This window comes from Pongo abelii, chromosome 13, assembly GCF_028885655.2.
Source record: "Pongo abelii isolate AG06213 chromosome 13, NHGRI_mPonAbe1-v2.0_pri, whole genome shotgun sequence".
Taxonomy (NCBI): Eukaryota; Metazoa; Chordata; class Mammalia; order Primates; family Hominidae; genus Pongo; species Pongo abelii.
The window spans coordinates 67,343,217-67,363,137 of NC_071998.2; the positions used below are offsets into that span (position 1 = coordinate 67,343,217).

At 44.0% G+C, this 19,921-nt stretch overlaps 1 protein-coding gene across 6 annotated transcripts in view; it reads right to left on the reverse strand.

Annotated features, from left to right (window-relative positions):
- Positions 1–19,650, reverse strand: part of PRUNE2 (prune homolog 2 with BCH domain) — a 295,929-nt gene extending 276,279 nt beyond the window's left edge. For 2 of the 6 annotated variants that reach the window (XM_054519503.2, XM_054519501.2), the window contains exon 1: positions 19,042–19,358. In XM_054519503.2, coding sequence (XP_054375478.2) covers positions 19,042–19,077 — 36 coding nt within the window. In that variant the 5' untranslated portion in view covers positions 19,078–19,358. Of the gene's footprint in view, positions 1–19,041 lie in introns of all 6 variants that reach the window. The other 4 variants (XM_054519500.2, XM_054519504.2, XM_054519502.2 and 1 more) reach the window with 4 other exon arrangements.
- Positions 19,651–19,921: the final 271 nt, after the last annotated feature.

Genomic DNA, 19,921 nt, shown 5'->3' on the forward strand with positions numbered 1-19,921 from the left:
TAAATCTGATTGTCTATTGACTCCAAAACTGGTGGTTTGGGGATTCCCAATATGTTTTCCAGGGGTTGAGATATCACAGTAGTAGAAATCATCCTCATCATTAGAGCACTCACTCAAAAATTCTGATTATGTGCCAGACATAGTCTAAGAGCTTTACATATGCTGTCTAACTTTATCTTCAGAATCCCCTATGAAGGAGCGTCTTTTGTTAGTCCCAATTTATATTTCTTATATTGGGAAGAAACTAAAGCACAGAGAATTTAAAAGATCTTCCAGGCAGTCATATTCCATAAATGCTTCCCTGGTGACCTAAAGGAATTCACCTAGCTTCCCCAAACTCCTAACTTGGGACATAGATGCAGCCTGAAGTCATCCCAAATGAAAACAACCCCTGCTCAACCCTCAACTGAAGGCAAAAGAGATGACTAAATAGCTACTGGAGATTTTCATTACTTGAAACTGTCCCCCAAATCTCCTATTTTTTAAAGTTTTTAATTGGTCACAATCTACCCATTGTATGGCCATCAAAAGAATACAAGTGTGGTTCTGTTCAGTGTCCACCAGATGGTGAATGCTAGCTCTCACCACGTAGTAGATTGCAATATTACTCCTAATTATTAACTTTCCTTCCTGTAAATGACAATAATCCGTCCCTGCACAGTGCCATAAAACTTTCAGTGCCTGTCCATGGGCAGAGTATACTTCCCACCCCACTGCTATTGGGCTTGGCCATGTAACTTGCTTGCTGTGGCTGATAAAGAGAAAGTGGAAGTGGCTCATTCCAGTTCTGAGCAGAAGCTTTAAGAATGATTACTGGAGCCTACCAGCTCCCTAACTCTCTTCTTCTACCCATGAGAGCAGCATACCCCAGACAGCTGTTGCTCCTTTTGCCTACATTCCAGAATGCAGAAGACATTTGGAGCCACAGCTAACCCTCAGCAACTTGTAACATGAGCAGGAAATAGACCTTTAATGCTGAAAGCCACTGACATTGGGGATTTTTGCTACCACGGCATAACCTAGTGAAAGACAGTTGATAAAGAACCACACCTAAAATGATTCCTAAAACGTAGATGCCTGCTGACCATCCCCAAGCTAAACAAAGTTCCACAAACCACTCCGGGCTCCCCACTATGTTAAGAGAAAAGAATTCTGTGTTAAGGGAAAAGGAATAGAAAAGCACAAAAGGGCAGTAGGAAATGAAGCATGAACCAAGAACACATCAGAGAAGCATCGTGACTAAGCAACAGCCATGAACAAAGGAAGAAAGGCATGAATAATAAAGGAGCACCATAAATAACTAAGCACCACATGGAACCACGCACCACTAACAATAGGGCCGGTGGGGACAAGAAAGCAGAATGCGAAGGCCATCCAGTCACAAGGACTTCTGGGAAGATGGCATCAAAGAAAGAGAAGAAACATTTTAAATAATTTAGATATGGCTGGGCACGGTGGCTCACGCCTGTAATCCCAGCACCTTGGAAGGCCAAGGCAGGCAGATCACAGGGTCAAGAGATTAAGACCATCCTGGCCAACATGGTGAAACCTCGTCTTTACTAAAAATACAAAAATTAGCTGGGCGTGGTGGCGCAGGCCTGTAATCCCAGCTACTCAGGAGTCTGAGGCAGGAGAATTGCTTGAACCCGAGAGGTGGAGGTTGCAGTGAGCCGAGGTCGCACCACTGCACTCCAGCCTAGGTGACAGAGTGAGACTCCATCTCAATAATAATAATAATAACTATTATTATTATTATTTAGATAAAGAGAGAAAGAGACGAAAATGTGTTGAGGGGAACTGTGAATGGTTTTGTCTTAAAAGAAAGAAAAGCTTCATTCCAACATTAAGTTTTCTGTAGGGCGAGTGGTGTGCTTTCCTCCTCCTGAGATCATTCAAAGAGCCCAGTCAAAAGCTCTGCATTCCCTGAAAGACTGCCAGTTCCTTCAGTTCTCTTCTACTTCTCCCTCCAGCCTGTTAATGTTTTTTGTTGTTGTTGTTGTTTTTGAGACGGAGTCGCACTCTGTCACCCAGGCTGAAGTGCAGTGGCATGATCTCCACTCACTTCAACCTCCGCCTCCCAGGTTCAAGCGATTCTCCTGCCTCAGCCTCTCAAGTAGCTGGAATTACAGGCACGTGTCACCACACCCAGCTAATTTTTGTGTTTTTAGTAGAGATGGGGTTTCACCATGTTGGCCAGGCTGGTCTTGAACTCCTGACCTCAGGTGATCCACCCACCTCGGCCTCCCAAAGTGCTGGGATTTCAGGCATGACCCCACAGTGCCTGGTCGTTTTAATGTATTTATGGTCCCTCCTTCCTGCCAGGCACTGTGAAGTCACAAGGCCCTGTGTTTTGTATGAGAAAAGCATAAGGGATATGAAGAAATTTTAATACATATTAGAAATATGTATCACATGCAGGGCCTGTTTTATGGGTCATTAGAACCCATGGCTCTCTGCATGGTGGCGTGACTGCAGATTTTTTTTTTTTTTTTTTTTTTGAGACAGATTTTGGGCTGGAGTGCAGTGGTATGATCTTGGCTCACTACAACCTCGACCTCCCAGGCTCAAGCAATCCTCTTGCCTCAGCCCCCCAAGTAGCTGAGACTACAGGTGCACACCACCAAGCCCAGCTACTTTTTGATTTTTAGTAGAAACGAGGTCTCGCTAAGTTGCCCTGGCTGGTCTCGAACTCCTGTGCTCCAGTGATCTTCCCGCCTCAGCCTCCCAGAGTGTTGGGATTACAGGTGTGACCCACCTCGTCTGGCCAAAAAGATCCTTTTTTCCAAACCAATGATCTCACCTGAAATATGGTAGCAACAGAAACAGACGCGGCACATCAGGCATCTCGCCACAATGTGATGGCAGCAAGGCCACACCTCCTTGGGGGGAAGCATGCCACTTCCACTGCAAGGCACCTTCTCCCAGCTGTGCAGCCCCCTCAGATTCTAATGCACCGCTCCCGCCTCCTGGCTTATCAATGCTCTGGACACTCACTACTCAGATTTGTGGGCTCTGGGGGACAGCAGCATTGCCATCTCCTGAGAGCCTGTTAGAAGTGCAAAATCCCAGGTTCTACCCCAAAGTGTACTGAATCAGAGTCTGCCTTTCAGCGAGATTCCCAGGTGACTCCTATATGCATGAAAGTTTAAATAGCGCTGACGGAATGACCACTCTTCCTGAAGTAAGTGTATTATGTCCCTGCAGTCTGTTGAAGTGGAAATATAAGCTAAGACTCTCAGGAATGACATACTAGAAATTTAGCTCCAACATTCATTAGTTGTGTGCCCTAGAGCAAGTTACTTGACCTCTTTGAGCCTCAGTTTCCAGCTCTGCAAACTGGGCATAATGATGCCTGTCGCAGAGGATGATGGTGAAGGTCAAATAACATATGTAGCTGCACAGGAAACACGGATAGATGTTAACTCCCTGGCATGCTGACCAAGAGCAGGCTCTGCTGAAGGGGGAGTGATAAGGATAAGAAGTGGTGTAAAGATATTTTGAGGAAATGGGGACAGGAGACGAGACCCAGCATGGGATATCAGTCATGGTGAGATACTAGCTTAATTTGACTGCTCTTATCTGGCCCTCAATGCTTTCTGCTCTGTCTTTAAAATAAAGCAGAAGTATATTCAGAAAGGAGTTGGACAACTAAAAATTGGGGCATGCAAGGATTTACTTCCAGGACCCCCTGCCCCACAGCATGCTAATTATTTAGCAGGTGTGCGTGATTTAACAACTATGCAGATCATCTCAGTCTCTCAGAGTCAGTGATTCCACTCCCACCCAACATTTACAAGGAAATATCATCCCAAGTCTATTTCCCTCGGCATATACTGAAGCCTCCCAACACGGGGTCTGTAAAGGAATTATCATACTGTATACAAATCATCCAATTACACAATAGACTTCTCTAAAACAAAAAATCATATTAGGTTTTCAGGGCAAGTATCAACCAAAAATTCTCACCAATACAGAATTACAAGTCCAAACTAACCTTGACTTCCAGCTGCCTAGATTTTCTTTCAATTATGTTTGCAGTTTTCTTTATTCACCAGTGTGAATTAATCAAATTCTTAAGAATGACTGGAAAACACAGGCAACCCAGGACCACTACTAACCAGAGGCCAATGCATCTTCATCTTCGCACATATTGGCTTTAGCAATCGTGTTGCCTTTGTCATGCTATGGTGATACAAAAGATTGGTGGGGAGATCTATGTGTTTCTTAGAGTTTTGAAAGAGCAGAATTTAGCTTAAGTGATATCAAACTGCACTAAACGAAAATTACTCCCCATTGCATCAGTGTGGGATGCATTTAGGCTCTGGGGCAGTTAATGAATATGATCCAAATGAAGAAACAGCTGAGAATGGGGAGGTTGGAAAAGAGACTTTGACAGAATCACACCTGCTCTGTAGCAGGGAAAGAGTTGATGTTACAGGCAATTAAACTTCTTTCCCACATTACAGAGAACTCTCAGCTGAAATGACTATAAGTGACATCCAGTCACCTGTTGTCCCATTACAGGCATGTCAGGTGATGCCACAGGCCCTCCAGAGACCCTGACTCTCAGGTGCCTTCTTTCCATTACAGGTGACACTTGGTCTCCAGAGCCTGTTGGGCTCAGCATGTTTCCACCAGTGACACATTCATTAATCTCACAGTTGCATACTGTACATCAGAGTCCATCACACGAAACTCCAAAGCTTGATGGGTATGTTTTCCTGTGTCAAAGAAAAGCAGCTTTAGGATGAATAGATTTCACCGTTGAATAGCCTCCTCTCAGAAAAGTGCCCTGTATTTCACTCGGACGTTTTCTTTTATGTAGATGAATCCAACCACTATGCTCTCAATGAGACCTTCAAACTATCTTTCGAAAACATAGATCAATTTTTCTTTGCACAGATGCTGGGAATTAGAAGACAGAGAATCTATGCCCACCTCTGCCACTTACTGGCTGTGTGTCTCTGGGCAAGGCTGGACTTAACCTCTCTGGCCTTGTTCTTTTCATTTTTGACATAAATATAATAACGTGAACCCTCCCCAAGGTTAATCAAATGAGATCAAGTAGGTGACAACAGTTATGAAGGGCAACACTGCGCTCCGAGTGACCACACCGAGCAGAGCAGCAATAGCTTTACTGTTCCATAAGGCTCAATCTTTTTGAAATAATTGAGAGAGGAAGTGAAAAGAGAAAGAGAAAGTAGCCCCCCCAGCCAGATTCTACCTACTGGTCTCATTAGCAGAGTTGTAACTGGTGTGGCACAGTTTCTGTTACACTTGTCTCAACTCAGCAGGCAGGCCACTTCAGGTTATTTGCTCAGATCTACGATGTATACTATCAGGACACCATTCTCCTTCAAACTGCACAAATTCTCTAACGTGTCGGGGTGCCGACTTCGGGGTCAAGAGACCTCAAATCTATGTCTGACTCTGTCACAATGTACTGTGGGACTAGTTAACCTCTCTGAGTCTTGAAATTTGGGAAGAGTTCACCCAGAAGTCAATTTAAAAAGATGTATAAAGAAGCTTAAGAATATTAATATCTTTTTCCCTAATCATTGCATACTGGAAAGCCAGTTTAAGAACATAATTCTAAACAGGATAAAATGTTTTTATGTGCAAAGATGTTTGTTGTAGTAATTAACAATAGCAAAAAGGAGGGACAAGGAAAAGGTTTAACCTCGGTAGGTCTTCTTTATTAAACGGTGTTCTATTATTTAAGATGTTGATTTTGAATACTATGTAATAACATAGGAAAATAATAAATAATGTTAAGTAAAATAAAAATTGGGGTTGCAAGATATACAAATATCTTAAGTCCTGTGCACAAGGAAGAAAGACTAAGAAAACTACTTGCCAAACTATCACCAAGGGTCATGCTTCAATGAAAGTGGGTGATTTTTAGTTTTAATTTTTTCTTTTTATGGGTATTTTTTCAGCTTTCCTCTATTTTCCAAATATACCTTATTGCTTGTTTATTATTTTACAAAGAAACTAAGCCTGAAATACAATATAAGGCAACTGAAATAGATGTCTAAAGTCATCTGTTTCAATGCTAAAAATCTGTGATTAGGCTGGGCACAGTGGCTCACGCCTCTAATTTCAACATTTTGAGAGGCCTAGGCAGAAGGATCACTTGAGATCCTTCATGACAAAGAACATGAAAAGAGTTCGAGACCAGCCTGGGCAACATAATGAGACCTCATCTCTACAAAATAAAAAAAAAAAAATTAGCCAGGCTTGGTGGCACATGCCTGTAGTCATAGCTACTTGGGAGGCTGAGGTGGGAGCATCGCTTGAGCCTACAAGTTCAAGGGTACAGTGAGCCATGATCTTGCCACTGCACTCCAGCCTGCATAACAGAAGGAGACCCTGGTTCTAAAAACAAAACAAACAACAACAACAAAAAACCCCTATGATTCTATAGTAGTTTCCAACGTAAAGGTCTGTGATTCTATAATTGTTAAAATAACTTACAGTTACACAACAAGATATAATAAATATATAAATAAAAGATGATGGCCATAGAATGCTGTACTTAAACACAAGGAACCCTAATGGCTGTTTTCCACAGCACTCCCTGAAGTGACGGGTCAGGGTGTACCCAGGGTGACATGGTGATCAGGGTGGCTGAATATAAATCCTGCTGAGAGCAGAAGTCCAACAAAGGGGCCAATTGTAACAAGTGTGGCTCAGTGTTTATGAGATTCATCAGAGCCGTCTACGTAAATGCCAGCCTATGAAACCCTTTGTGTATGAATTGATTTGTACAGAGATGTTGCGCTTGGTCAGGAGGCTATTTTGGCATGAAATAATTCCACAGAAGTGAGAAATACATTTGTTCCCCATAAGGCTCAAAGTGACCTAATGGCTTAGAGGGATAATGAATTTTTCAAAACATTTTAAAAGCCAGCTCTGGGATGGCATTTTGATCTGCATCCACCACAGCGAGTTTATGTCTGGGTTTTCTGGAGACTGGAGCCAAGAGTAATGACACTTCAGGCCACAGTCCAGGGGTATCAGCCAAGTGGCAAGCACATGATCAGTCACAGGGCCACGGAAATTGCTTTGCTTCGTGGATGGCTTTATTTTAGGGTCTTGCAAAGCAGATTCATAATTAAACAATAGAAGAAAGATTCACCTAGGGAATAAAATATCTCCCTCTTGTTTATCTTTTTCTGTGACCTATATACATTTCTTAAGACCATGCTTGCAATTTGTCCACCATCTAAAGAGAAAAAACAAGTTCTCTCAATGATCTTGGTAAACACTCAAAAGATAAAACAAAACCTGAATCAAAGTTGTAAATTAATCCACAAGAATCGGCTAAAAGACTGCCCACCTTTCCTTGCAAGAATCCAGTCTTCCAAAAGGAAGTAGCTCCAGAAGTCTCTTTATATTGTAGCCAATGAAGGATGAGAGAATCATACCCCATGGTTTGACCAGGAGGTGTCTCATGAAAAACAAACCAGCTTGCTAAGGGCCAAGGGAAATATTTAACTGTAAAGAATCAAGAATGGGGAACAGAACAGGATTTGCCCCTTCTTGCCTCCTTGGAGAGAGGACCAGGGACACTGACTTCTCAGGGAGCAGCCAGGCACGTGTCCTGTCCTCCCAGACATACCCGTGGCAGGGAGCAGCTGATCTGTCCACATGCTGTGACATTTCTATCTTCTCAGAGCCAGGTGCTGGTCTGGCCAGCACCACTGACCACTTGTTACAGAAAATGTGTCTGAGGAATGCAAAGAGGATCAAAATGCTTCTGCCTCCAGGATGATCTTCTGCCTCTGCTCTTGCTGGAGAGGAGGAAGCCAGCATGCACATTTCTCTTTTTGCACCCTTTCATTAATTTTCTGCAGCAAAAAAAAAAAGGACCAGCCGGGTACGGTGGCTCACACCTGTAATCCCAGCACTTTGGGAGGCTGAGGCGGGTGGATCACCTGAGGTCAGGAGTTCGAGATCAGCCTGTCCAACACGGTGAAACCCCGTCTCTGCTAAAGACACACACACAAAAATTAGCTGGGCGTGATGGCACCTGCCTGTAATTCCAGCTACTCAGGAGGTTGAGGCAGGAGAATCTCCTGAACCAGAGAGGTAGAGGTTGCAGTGAGCCAAGACGGCTCCATTGCACTCCAGCCTAGCAACAGAGCAAGACTCCGTCTCAAAAAATAAAAAAAAAAGGTACCTTAATGAATGGGCTTCATTAAGAGGGAGAAAAAAAAAGCTACTCATCCTAAAAGTCCTGTTTTTTCAACTGAGGGGAAGAAATAATTTCCATGGGTGGAAACTCTTCCATAAGAACCTTTCAAAGAATTGCAAGGCCATCAGCAGTCTTCCGGTCCCTCACGGGCTTTTCTCAGGGACCTTATTTTATACCTCTGTGGTCACTGCTGTGCTTCCTCTGGAGTCAAGAACCAGATTTAGTTCTCCACTGAGAATGGGAGTGGGGCACCAGGCTGCTCACATCTTGTACGTGCTGAGGCCTATTTATGCCTCCCCACATCAGACTCACATTTTTGCACCATCACCTTCCATCCTGACTCATGATCACTTGTTATAAACCATGACGTTTCACATAACTGGCTTCACTCAAGAACAAGGTCTCCTATGCAAGAGGCTTTGTCAGACAACCGAAGCCTACCCTGCAAGCCACAACTTCTTTTCTATTTTTTTCTATGTTAATTATCTGAGTGGGAAATTTTTCTGAAATCGCTTATGCACCACACCTTTCTTCTTAAACAGGACACTAAATTTAAATGATCTTTTCCCCCTGATTCTTTAGGGTCATTACTATGAGCGTCAGATATATATGTACTTTATGTCAGTGATGTTATGTCTGCCAAGGGCTGTGCAGATATTTGGGATTATTTACCTGACACCAAATGGAATAACACTTATTGGGGGCCCAGATCTGCCTTTATTTTTTATTTAATTTATTTATTTTTTTTTTTTTTTGAGACAGAGTCTAGCTCTGTCACCCAGGCTCGAGTGCAGTGGCATGACCTTGGCTCACTGCAACCTCTGCCTACCGGGTTCAAGTGATTCTCCTGCCTCAGCCTCCTGAGTAGCTGGGACTACAGGTGTGTGCCACCACTAATTTTTGTATTTGTAGTAGAGATGGGGTTTCACCATGTTGGTCAGGCTGGTCTTGAATTCCTGGCCTCATGATCTGCCCACCTCTGCCTCCCAAAGTGCTGGGATTATCGGCATGAGCCACCACGCCCGCCATTGGGTCTGCTTCTTATAGGTCCTGTTTGATTTTGGTTTTGTTTGTGTAGTTTCCTCATCGTAAGTCATCATCTATTACAGCCTCTGGCAGCCACCTCCCCTTCCATCATCCCCTTCTGAGAAAACCAGGTTGGTGAACACTGTGTCAAAGTGCACATTAAATAATAACCTCAATGATGGTAGCTACCATTCATGTGTTTTGCTGTGCGCCCAGCATTTCTGTGAATGATTTACAAGTATCATCTCGCAAATAGCCTCAGAGATTGCGCTTAGGGAATTTTCCTGTCAGAAAAGAACTAACTGATGATAGGTTTTCAATAATCAATTTTAGTTGCCTTTGCCCAATTCCTAGTTTTGGGGTGACTTTGGGTTGGCTGATGTGCCAGGGAAGTGACCGTGGACATAAGAACTGTTGCACTTACAACGCATCCTGTCCTGAATTGTGGAAGGATGTTCATACTTGCTTCCTTCTTGAATCCTTTTATCGCTTTCTTTTCTCCTATTTCCCTTCCAATTCTGCCTCCACCTTCCTTCTTTCCTTTCTTCCCCTTTCCTTCACTTCTGTGTGTATCGTGAGCATAATCAACAGTTTTGTGGGGCGCTGCTGAACCAGCAGATTGGAGAGCCAAAGTGGACTTGACACAACCGAGAGCTGTGTTCTAACCCTGGATCTTCTCCTGCCTAGACCCCCTGACATCGGTCAATCCATCAAAGTGATATTTAAGGCCACCAATAAGAGAGTGGCAACAGTGAAGAAACTACAAAACCAAATAGCCTTGGTGGCAAATAAGAGGCATTTAAACTCTTTTAAAAATGCATTCTTGTTCTTAACATTTCACCAAATGCCCATAACATTTCTAATTACTCTAAAAGCTAGTCACACACATTCTCCTCCAAATCATTTATCAGTTAATTTTCTTTCAAATGGGCATGCAGTGAGAACAATCTCACAATGTATTCAACCAACTCTCAGATGACCTAACACCATGTTTTTCTCATAGCAGGATTTCAGTAACATTGGTTGATATTCTGTTGTCCAAAAGATTTTAATATAAAACAAGCAACACAGAAGAATGAATCCCTCTTGGGTGAGCGTGAACAATATATGTGCAATTTCACTAACTTACAACTCAGCCCTCCTATAAACTTGTCAAGCTGTTCACTTTTAATTTAAGGAGAATGAAATGTTCCAGGAGATCTTGTGGGAAGAGGTGCCTATGGTATGAGGAAGAACGTCCTAGAATTGAAGTCAGGTGATCCGGAAGCAAACTCCAGCTCTACTCTTTGTGGCTGTGCAATCTGGGGCAAACCTCTTTTTTTTTTTTTTTTGAGATGGAGTCTCACTCTGTCATCCAGTCTGGACGGAGTGCAGAGGCATGATCTCGGCTCACTGCAACCTCCACTTCCCTGGTTCAAGCAATTCCCCTGCCTCAGCCTCCCGAGTAGCTGGGATTATAGACGCACACCACCACGCCCAGTTAATTTTTTTGTATTTTTAGTAGAGACGGGGTTTCACCATGTTGGCTGGACTGGTCTGGAACTCCTGACCTCAGGCAATCTGCCTGCCTGGGCCTCCCAAAGTGCTGGGATTACAGGCATGAGCCACTGCCCCCGTCCTGGGCAAACCTCTTAACCCTCACTGAGCCTCAGTTTCGGCAACTGCAAAAGGAGATTAGTACCTACCTTACAAGACCATTGTGGGAGTTAAATCAAATTTTAAAAGTATCTCTTAGAGCTAAGACAGATATTCCACAAATTCTGACTGAATTGCAAGACAGCTAAAAATTGTTCTTGTTTCTGTGAAATGTAAATAGGGCTTCCTGGCTCTTGTTCGCTAGTGGCCTTTTCATGTTTTTATTACTGTGCATGGAGATCATGTCCTCGTCTCAGGGCCTACACACATGCAGCAGCCCTGTGAGGCCAGTGCTACTACTGTTCTCATTTACAGATGACGAAATTGAGACTCCGGGAGGCTAAGAAACTAAGATTGTGTGACTAGCAAGTAAAAGTGGCGGGGTTAGGATTTGAAATCAGGCACTGGCTCCACATGATTAGCCACCCAGCTGTACTGCCTTTAGGGGGCAAGAAGTGGGAAGGAGGACAAAAGTCCTTCTAAAGGTCTCCTAAATCCACAACTCATACTCTAGGAAAAATCTCCCAGGATCTGATTTAGGGCAGGCAGCCTCTGCCAGGGGCTGCCTCACAGTTCCCCGTTTATGGGCTCAGATGTAAGAAAGTGTGGCTATTGCTGCTCCCAGGGAGGTCAGCAATCATCAAGGATGGGAACACAGACAATCTTTGGACTCTGTTGATGTTTCCTTTCAGCTACTTATTCTGAAGTCCTGCACTATATTCTCCATTACTAAAAAAAGCTAATTCTCAAATTTGAGTAGATGAACCCTGAATTAGGCCAGACTGGTCACCAATATATACTCAAGATCATACATATTATTATAAGATGTATTTATTTATTCTTGCCAGTAACCAAAAGGATAACCTACTTATAATAAAAGTGCATATACATTAAAGTAAAAAAATTAAAACAACTATAATGAGATTAAAACTAAGTAATAACAATTAAAAAAAACAAAACAAAACAAAACCTTAGTTCAGAAATCCTAGGCTAAGAAAATGAAGCACCAACATAGCTTTAAGCTTCCGGGAAGCCAAAGCAAGAAATATCAAATGCATGGAGCCAAAGATATGCAATTTTCCTAGACATCATCAGTTCAAAAAGACTCTGGCATTACAGGCTAAAACAAATACCTGGGAAGGTCTGGTCACATCCAGGAGAGTTAGATGAAGTGGAAGACCATGATCATGCTCGACCACAAACAGTCCCACTGGCTGGACGAGAGGTCTGACCCAGGATCATGCATGAGTTTACCCTACACACGAGGTCTGCAGTGCCAGGGCTGGACAGGAAGTCTCGAATGCCTAATCTTTTCTCTCAAGGACTCTGAACAGCTTCCCTGCCAGTCTCTCTAATGATATTAGCACTGGTCAAAGGGCAGCAAGAGACTAGGCTGGGCTGACTTGGTACAGTGGTTGGCCTTGGGGGAGCCCAACTTCTAGTCTTTGAGCCACATGGAGGAGAACCTATGGTTCCAATGGTTCCACTGTTGGCTGATCTACCCAGTGCAGTTTTGCAGAGGCTTTTAGTGCCCCATTCCTCTCCTCTGCCTCTCTCCATTCATGCTTTAGTTCAACCAATATTTATAGATCCCAAGCAGTCATGCATAAAAATTAGATTTTTATTTTGTCTTAACACTTTGTATTAAGTACTTACTGTGTATGAAGTACAATATGGTGCTCCTTGACTTTAGTGTCCTTCACCTTCTTCTAGCAAACAAATATGGCTTCCTGCCTCCTGACGCTAGCCCTTCTTCAGAATCAGACCTCCAAAAATCTAGACCTGGCCCTCCGTTTATTTTTATCGAGCCACTACAAAGTGCCATGCTTTGTGCAGGACTCTTGCCTTTAGGGTTTATTAATTCTAAAAACACTCTTTGAGCATCAGGTACTGCACCAGAACCTGGAGATACAATGGTGAGCAAAACGATACAGACCCTGGTCCCTACTCTCACCAAACTGGCATTAATCGAACAAACATGCCCAATAGAGATATAATGACAAGTGGAAATAAGTTATCTAAAAAATTACCAAAATACCTGACTTAGACTCAAGAAGTAGGTGAGGGGGCTCATTTAGAAGAGGAAGGAATTATTTAAGCCAAGGAGAGCTGGAGGAAAAGCCAGAAAGAAGCTGGATAGCAGATCAGGTCATATGAAAAGTGTGTCCATTCTCCTAAGAACAATGGAAAGTGATGAGGAGGTTTTAAGGGAGGGGTAGGAAAAGTGTGAAAGATGCTCTCAAAATGATCTCCCTGGAAGCAGGGTGAAAGCAGCTTGCCAGCCATTGTAGTCATCTGGGTGACTTAAGGATAGGGTGGGTTAGGGAAGAGATGAAGGAAAAGGAAGTTTTCAGCTGGACAAACTGGATGAATCACAATGCCATTCACTAAGACAAGGAAGTACAGAAGAGGACGGGCTTGGAGGCAAGTGGAAAGACCCACCATTGTTCCAGGTTCTGTGCTAAGGGCTACGAATACATCATTTTGGCTTTGCAACAAACATGCAAAGTAGGCATCATTATTCCATTTTTCAGATTAAGAAACCAAAGCTGTGTTTATCAGCTTGATTATACTAACTCAAACTTTGTGGGTCTGATTTTCCAGGGTGATCTAGAGCCCAATTAGTCTTACAAGAGCTCTCAAGAAGAAAGACTTCCTTTCCCTGGAAACCGAAGTCCAAAGCCACAGGGCTCAGAAAGAAATGGATTTGGGACAATGCTAGAGATTTTGAGTACGCTACTTTGAGACCCCTAACAGGGTAGCCATGAATGACTGTGCAGGTTGTGTACTATACAAACTCAGAGGGCACTATTCATATCACCCTCCATAGGAATGCTGCCTCCTGATACATCAGCCCTCCCCAGTTTCCTTTCAAGAAGACTTCAAACTCCAGGACTCTCCCATAATCCCCAAGATTCAAGAAAAATCAATAACTAACGTTGCATCCCCTCTCTCTGGTCCTCTGATATTGTTTCCTCTTTTGCAGCCTTCATCCAGATCCAAGTATTCTTCCCTCATTCTTCAAACTGCTCAGGTAACATTCACGGAGGGGTAGGTTCCCTCTACCCCCTCCCTGGAGGAATAATGCCTCCATCACCAAGCCATTGCTTACAGGAGCTCCCCAGACCAGTTTACCAAACTCAAAATTATGTTAATATCTGCCCAAATAAATGTTACATAGAAACAAACTGGTTATACCAAAGCCATCAGCTGTTTACTTAGTTGACAAAATAGTCCCCAAATCACTGCCTAAAGGGTGACCTTGCTCACCTGATCCCATGTCCTCCAAGACCCAAGGTGCTGCCTGAATCACAGGGAGCACCTCTCTTCCTTTGAGACAGACTGATCCACTTAAAGATCTGTTTACACTAAAAAAGTGTGGCTCTTCTCCGAAGGTCCCAGGGCTGGGACAATCCGCAGCTGTTCGTCTGAATGATCTGGCAGTGAGAAATGAAGCTAACTCCAGGACCAAAACAATCAAGGGTTCATTCCTCATCAGCCCCTAAGCAAGGGGTATCACATTCAAGGGAAGTGCTTTGGATTCCTGAGTTTCCTGCTCATAAATGCTCTGGCAAGAGGCATGATCTCAAGAGCACCTGCCCTGGTTTGCAATGGGGCAGGAGCTGATCCCACGGTTTCTGATCAGAATAAGCTCAGCTCCTGAAATAAAACAGTTCTGCCAGCTTCTTCATCATTACTAGTCCTTACCACAGCAGCCCTTTAAAAGGTATGAAGCATTCACTTTAAATATCCTTTTTATTGATACGCACAACCTTCTTCCCATGCAAGAGGAAATCAGGAAGAATATATTCCTTCAATTTCCAATCAAGTTGATTATTCTGCAGACATGCTGCAGTCTTTCTTTCTTTTTAAAACCCCATCTCCTGTAATCACTCTAATGCAGTTGTTCATTTAGAGTTTTGAATGTGCTTTCCTGTCCCTATGCCACATATCACAGAGTATGAGCTGACATTCAAGTCACCCAGAATTTTTCTTCTGTAGAAGTCCACATATAAACTATTACCTACTGCAGAAATGAGCCCTTCTTCCACAGCTGTCGCTGCTGAAGTAGCAGGTGCATCCCCTGGACTGCGGTAGTTACTCTCTCCACCTTCTTGTTGAAAACAGCATTCCTGGGACACTGATGTGCCATGTATCCTGCTGGTGACAGCTGACAACATCCCCACCCCCGCCACCCAAGGCTGGCTCCTGACCTACATCATAGGGCATGTGGGCTGCGGTGATCTCCACCCATTAACAGCTGCTTGAGTTGCATCAGCTGGGGGTGTCTGGGCAGTGAGGGAGGCTCAGCAGCAGAGGCCCAGTGTAGGGAGCCTGGCTTCCTGCCAGCCAGAGCCCCAGAACTCTCTACCCATCCCCAGATGATTCCTCATGTACTTCATTTTCTCCCCCCAAACTTCATGGGAACATGGACCATTTACTACCATGAGACTGTCCTTGTCCTGAATACTTTCCTGAGCTGACCACTATGAAGTTGAGGGTCATTTCCCAAATCACAGCATAGAGCAGGGAGCCCTCATTCCCTACACTCTTTCAACTTCTCTTACCATAGAAATGATGTAACTAAGAATAGAAAGCATGGCTAAAACTTAAGGACTGATCTAGAACTATAGGATTTGATTTCTGCAACTCTGAATGGGCAGGAGAAAAAAGAAAATACATTTGCACTCTCATTTCTAGTTCTGGTAGTAAGCATCCAGAACAAAAATATGGCTGGGTTCTCACATCAAGGAAGTGATTTCAACTAGGAAGCGCCACTCTTTGATTACGATCTCAAGCTTGCGGGGCTTGCTCTCAGATTGCTTATCCTACTGTTATTATTGCTTTAACAATCCTCGTGTCAATTCCATATGTGTCATTCCTTGTTTGTCTAGAAGGGGGCATTTCTGGAGACTGCTTGGAAGAAGTAACTACCTTCCTAGACGTGCCCCACCTCCAACCAAGTTTTTCACAAATATGCTCCAGCCCCCAGCCTGTCCTAACCAGGCAGAAGTCAGGCCCACATGAGAAGCATTTGAGCCCCAGGAGGAGGGATGCCTCTGAGGCCACACCTGGAGTTTACTTTTGCCATTTCTGGTAAATACTGAGTATTCTCAGGAGGGAGGGAAAGGTATTAGAAAGGGAGATTTAGGGAAAAGGAGGATGGGATTATGTCAGTGAATCTGCCTCAGTTTAAAGAGTAGTAGGACCAGACTGGGATTAAAAATAGAATTGAGAGTGATCTCCTAACTTCAATGGAAATCAGCTCCAAACTACCTGATAAAATTTCAAAATATCCTTTTCTTTCAAAGACTTCTGTTCAACCTAGGGGCCTGGCCTAGAATAGCAGAGTTTCCTCTCTCCTTACAATGACAGATAAATAATAAATGTTCCAAGTCAGAAAAAAAGACACGCAATTTTTCCAACATTTTGATTATTGGAGATTATATCTATGGCTAATAGCAATTCCATTTTGCAATTTAAAGTTCTTTTTGCCTATTGGAATTAGCTAGCCCCAATGATGATGAGGTTATGTTAGGACTTTGGAAGAGTCATTAACTATTTCAAACCATTAAAAATATATATATAATGCCCACGGAATAACAAAGCAATTAAGCCAAATAGAAAAAAAAAAACAAAACTAGTAATTAGGCTTGTTATGTTTGTTCGTTTAGGTATCATATAGCTAAACTTCTAAAGAAAAACATTTAAAACATAGCTCCTACATTCTAATTCTGGTCTAATAAGGCTTAAGTAAAAATCAGCATGGTAAATTTCCTCACCTTAAAATGTTTTCCAAAGGATTGGCTGAATTTTTAAAAATCTTACTATTTTATTTTATTTTATTTTTGAGACTGAGTCTCGCTCTGTTGCCCAGGCTGGAGTGCAGTGGCACAATCTTGACTCACTGCAACCTCCGCCTCCGAGGTTCAAGTGATTCTCCTGCCTCTGCCCCCCTAGTAGCTGGGATTACAGGCACACACCACCATGCCCGGCTAATTTTTGTACTTTTAGTAGAGATGAGGTTTCACCATGTTGGCCAGGCTGGTTTCGAACTCCTGACCTCAGGTGATCCACCCGCCTCAGCCTCCCAAAGTGCTGGGATTACAGGCGTGAGCCACCACACCCAGCCAAATCTTACCTTTTTATTATAAATAAATTTCCCACAAGTGAATGACATTGACTTAATTTTTTTTCTCCAAGAAAAAGGTTATCTATCCTCTAAAGGAGAATGTTATCTACTACTATATTTGAGTGTCATACATTAAGTAAAAATCTTATTACCTGGAAAATGTAACTTATCAGGAAACTATGACACTAAAAGTGACCAAAACACCTTTCCTGTGGCTGGATGTGAAAGGTTAATCATGATTTCTAGAAGAAGCTTATTCCAAGAAACGATAAAATTAGCAGTAATTGTTCTGGCTAAGACATGAAACTGGTAACAATATTTCAAACAACTGCTTCTCTTTCCTGTCCTTTTTTTTTGTTAATGATGTAGAGCAATTGCTCGTCTAATGAAGGGACTCGGTAAATAAATTACAGATTACTTTAAACTGATTACTCGGAAATAGGGAAATTTCCATTCCAGCAACTGCTCCTCAGAATTGAGACAAACCTCTTGCTCATATCAGACCCCACAGTCTAAATGTTTATTGTGAAAATATTGATAAATAAATGTTATGGGAGTGAAAAACAGATACAGCCCAGAACTCTGCGTTTGTCATTGATTACCATTTTCATACACACACACGCACAGTTGCCAAAATTGTCTTTCATTTTTTAACATTTCTCCTTCATTACTGGATAAAGAACAGAACATGTACTCATACTATCAGAAATGCCAAATACTTAGTTGAGTTTCTGAAATTAGTATTTTCATCCATGTACTCTAGTAAAACTATAAAAGGGTCAATAAACACAGAGATGATCACAAACTTCCTCAACTCTGAAATCTCCACAAACGTTCAACTCTCTGGGAGGTTTCAGGTAGAAAGTTTTATATAAGCACTTATCAACTTTAATGGTCTTTTACAAGATACTTACAGTTAGACCATTGTAAGGATCACACTTCTGTCTGCACTCTGAATGGTGGTTCAGGCACCTTTGGGCCCTCCCTTCCTGCACTCCCTTTGTTGTGCGAGGGTAAATGAGTTACCGTAAAAACCCTGCAAATATCCTGCCTTGTGATTAAAACATTACCTTAATGCAGACTTTACATTTTGGCTTCTATGAAGGCTTAAAGGTTAAAGGCATCATAAATTATGCATTTCTTTCTATGCCAGGCCTGTAAAAGGTGCTTTTACAGTTCTTTGAAGACATTGCTTCTAAATGAGTACAGGCTTTTCTTTTTTTTTCTGCCAAAACAGAAACATTTCCATTATGTTTATTACTGCTGTGCTGGAGAGCCAAAACAGTTTGGAATTAAGAAACTGCTAGAGTCTGTTGTTTCAGAATGTGTAGCAACTGTTAACATACACAGTGGAGTTGCCCATTCACTGTTTGGACAGTGATATGGTAAACATGGGCTAACACACAGGTCTGCTCCCGGGAGAACGATGATCTGGTAAACTCCAGAACACCAACAGTTAGAGCTTTCCCCTTCTGCCTCCGCCCCAATTTACAGATGTGAACAGGAATTAGCGAGACACAAGACACACTAGAATATCCCTAACTCCTGCAGTGGAGCAAGCTCTATTCTGTGGATTCTCCAGTACCACACATGTCCTTGCTACCCAGCACCCTGACTTCCTCACTTTTGTCACCTCCAGCTGAAGTACAGTTCTAAGGGTCTCTTTTTTTTCCTTTTACACTTACACGTAATGCATCTGCAGAAGGCTGGGCTCTTTATCTCAAGGAAGACCACACCCAGTTATCCCTTAGCTTTCAGGAGCAAACTGCTGATTTAGGGACCGAAGCTGGACAGAAGCGACCCAACTTCAGCCAGGCCACAACCTCCTTCAGCTCTGCACCTCGTCTGGTTGCGGTGGAGGATTCTCGAGACAGATTGCCAGCTTTAAGAGCCAGAGTTCCAGAGATTTCTTCCAGGAGACAACCCGCACACCCTGATAACTCCGTGGCAAAGTTGTTTCTTCCTCCTCTGCTGCAACACCTTTTCCTCTCCACCTTTCCATCAGCATACGCGCGCGCACACACACAGCCTTGCTCACTCAACTTACCAGTTTAGATTTGGCGCGTTGCAAAAATTCTTCCATGTCGTGGCTAAGGGTTTGGAACCCGGGTACTCGGAGGGGCGCAGTGGAAAATCTCGGCCCAAGGAAGATGAGCGGGGTCCCGGGAAAGTGGCCCGCCGGGACGCAGCGACCGACTGCTCCCTCCTGCCGCTCTGAGGCGGCTGCGGCTGAGGCTGTGCTTGCGCCCTCGGCCGTCTCGCCCCAGGGCTCCCCGCCCCACCCCTCGCCCGGCCGCCGGCTCTGGGCACCCGACTCTGCCCTAATAAGGAAAGTGGGTGTGCCACCCAGGAGCCCCGGGGCGCGCCGGGCACGCTCTCTGGCACGCGCCTCGGGCGCCGGGGCGCGTGGGCGGAGGTGCAGGGGTATGGCGAGGGGCTCCTCCGCCAATCGCAGGGCCCTGCTGCGGCCTCCTGACGTGGCGCGCCGAAAGCTGCTGCAACCATGGACAGCGCCCAGAAGTGCGAGCCAAGTGCAAGGGGCTGCTGCAGAGGGAGGCTCTGCCGCAGGCACCGCCGCGGTCAGCGGGGGAAGGTGGGAACAGGGAGACGGGTCCCAGGAGAGCCCCCGCCTCGCCCAGCGCCTCACTGGCTGGCTGGCGCGTTACGGAGCACTCCGGCGGTCACTTAATGATCTGGTCGGCTGGCCTGGCCGGGGGAGGCACTCAGCTAGATTGGCGTGGGAGGGACGAGGAGAGAAAGAGGGGAGTTACTGCTGAGCTAAAAGCAGTACGACCTTGATGGATAATAATCAGAAGAGCAGGCTAGGAGGTTGGGCGAGGCTGTGTCTTTCCTCCCTACCATAAAAACATGCCCACACAACAATGGGCATCCGCAGTTCACCCCAACTAGGTGCCCTTATGTCAGCC